Here is a 2,702-nt window from a genome sequence, read left to right on the forward strand (position 1 = left end):
TGCATGTCATGACACCAGTTTTGATAAGATAGAACCACAACTAGTTTTACCAAAAATTACAGCCAATCAACAACATCTACAAACTCCCCCTTTGGCAAATTTTTGGCTAAAACACTAATAGATGTAAACAGATATCAGAGCATACACAGCAGCCAACAACAGAAAAATAAATTCTGTAACAGAAAAATAAATTCTGACAGCAACTTGATTAATCACCAGAAAACCAGAAAACATCTACTTAATCAACTGTTATAGAAACCACTTGTCATTGTCAGGGAGAACCAGAGAAAAACAAAAATAAAGAAAACCACAAAACAAACCATGTCCAAAAAAAAACCAAAAGATCACCAAAATAACAGAACAACCATTACAACAAAACAACCACTACCACTACACTACCACTCCCAATTACTCCCCCTTTTTAGCCACAAAAGGAGCCAAAACATATTCAGCTCAGCAGAGCTAATCATCAGACCCATCACTGTCTTCATCACTAGAGCCACCAGGATTGTCATCACTTGAGCTACTAGTCCATTCAGCAGCATCACTACTCCCACTCTCAGCACCCTCAGCCTCTTCCTCAGCTTCTTCCTCAGCCTCTTTGTATTCATCCATATTGTCACCACCCTTTTCACCAGCAAGATCATCATCTGTAGACTGCTCAAGACTGTGGATGAGATTTTCAAGTTTCAGCTTCCTGTTGTCCAACTCTTGACAAGTCTCTTTTAGCTCAGCAATAAGAAGAGCTTTGTTCACAGATTTGCTGGGTTGTGATGTCCCAGCAGATGTCTTGTCATCAGACCTCTGCAGCAGCTTGTAGTGAAAAGACAAAGCACTCTCCCTCTTACATACAAAATCTTTACTTTTCAGAATTCCAGGGTGTTGCTTGAGGATTATTCCACATATCAGAGATGGGAAAGCAATGGGAAGCTTGGTAGCAGAGGTACCAACATGCCTCATAGTTTGATCAAATATGTAGGTCCCATAGTCAAATTTTGTCTTGGTTCCCACAGCATATATGAATCTTCCTAGGCCAACAGCAATGGTGGAAGTGTGATTGGTAGGCACCCAGTTAGCAGCACCAATTTTGTGCAGCAATGCATACCTGACATTAAGAGAACTAGCAGACAGTTTGCTCTTTATGGGCCACTTCTTAACCTTACCACCAGTGATTACCTTGCAAACCTCATTATCAGTCACTTCAAGCTCAGGTTGAGCCTCAGCATCTCTACCTAGATATAGGTTGATAACAGCAGGGGAAAAATCTATACACTTTCTTCTAACATACACCTTATGAAAATCATCAGTTGTTCCATCACCACAATCTTGAGACAAATTCACAATAAATTCCTTCACCAGCATTTCATAACACTTTGAAAAATGAGTAACAGTTTTAATCAAACCTGCAGCCTTATTGAGCTTCATGACCTCTTGACATTCCAGAACATCATTTGCTAATTCTCTTTCCAGAGCCAGCCTTCTTTGATAAACAAACTTCCACTGGATAGCATTTGAAGCATAGTGCAAGTAAATGTTATCCAAAGGAACATCACGAACCTTTGTGGAGGACTTTGTGACAGCACTCTTTTTCTTGGATGGGATGTCAGGGACATCACTTAAGACATCATCTTCTGGGACAGAAACACTTCTTTCCTTCCTCTTCTTCACAGTAGCCTTGCTCCCTGTGGTTGAAGGTTCAGCAAGGACCTTCTTGACCATCTTTATAGTGACCTTCTTTTGAGGAGTAACCTGAGGTTTGGAGAAATCTTGATCACAAGCCTGTTTGCCCTTACGAGTCTTGACTCTATGAGAGATGCTAGAGATGAGTTCATCATCAGCAATATCAATAGAATCATCCAGATCATCCAGATTCACAACATCATGCACAGTAGGACCTTCATTAGGGGTTTCTTTAGAAGCAGCAACAGGAACCTCTTCAGCTTTCTCAGGCTCAAGAACTTCAGCATCTTTAGTACCAGATGTTTCAACATTAATAGCTTCAGATGTCTCAACTTCTTTGGCACCTGGGTTCTTCTCATCAGTGTTATCAACCGATGTCTCAACATCACCCTGATCTTTGCTAGCATCATCTTGACCATCTTGATCATCTTCGCTGTTCTCAGAGGCAGACATCTGGGCTAGAGGAACAGATATCCCATCAACCTTGTGCCCTTCATTCAAGATTCTTGTGACAATACCTGCGATCGCATTGTGAACATAAGCAGAACCCTCTCTACCTTGAACAGAAAAGGTTTCAGGAACAGATCCCCCAGTTGATTTTCTTGCATGCATCTTTCTTGGTGGATTACGAACAGTATCGGTAGGAACAGAGTTCAATGGCACAACATCCAGCACAACATCTTGATCACTCACAACATTTGGTGCCCTAGAACCTGATGCTGTTTCAGAGGTAGGAGAAGATTTCTTTGAGGGAGAACTCTGAGACATGGTGAGAGAAAGTGGAAAGCTGGGTAAGGGATTGTGAATGCAGCAACACAGAGAGATAGCGTGAGTGTGGAGGAGAGGTTTTGGAGGAATGGAAACCGTTTGGGTAACTTGTAAAAGGGGGGGAAAATACACTTTAATGTGTAATGATATCAAAGATTTGGAGAGAGAAATATTGCTGGCCCCACACCCAATTAATTGCTATAATCCTTCACAAAGACAAATGCCTAGTTTGCTTCTTAGATTTTCAAATTGAT

The 2,702-nt window shown here is 41.2% G+C and overlaps 1 protein-coding gene across 1 annotated transcript; it reads right to left on the reverse strand.

The window, feature by feature from the left end:
• Positions 1–462: 462 nt before the first annotated feature.
• On the reverse strand, positions 463–2,292 carry LOC131596433 (uncharacterized). The gene is made up of 2 exons (XM_058869083.1): positions 1,558–2,292; positions 463–1,350 (listed from the first exon to the last, which is right to left on the reverse strand). Exons 1-2 carry the CDS (start codon positions 2,290–2,292, stop codon positions 463–465), a joined length of 1,623 nt encoding a protein of 540 aa, XP_058725066.1.
• Between the last annotated feature and the right edge of the window lie 410 nt (positions 2,293–2,702).

The sequence above is a fragment of the Vicia villosa genome, linkage group LG1, assembly GCF_029867415.1.
Source record: "Vicia villosa cultivar HV-30 ecotype Madison, WI linkage group LG1, Vvil1.0, whole genome shotgun sequence".
In the NCBI taxonomy this organism is placed as follows: Eukaryota; Viridiplantae; Streptophyta; class Magnoliopsida; order Fabales; family Fabaceae; genus Vicia; species Vicia villosa.

What these genes read in the sequence shown, in the direction of transcription:
- LOC131596433 (XM_058869083.1), bottom strand. Translation starts at nt 2,292, where the DNA reads ATGCATGCAAGAAAATCAACTGGGGGATCTGTTCCTGAAACCTTTTCT. An exon ending in TCACAAAGTCCTCCACAAAG is followed by an intron (nt 1,351 to 1,557) that starts GTTCGTGATGTT and finishes ATGCTGGTGAAG; the next exon opens with GAATTTATTGTGAATTTGTC.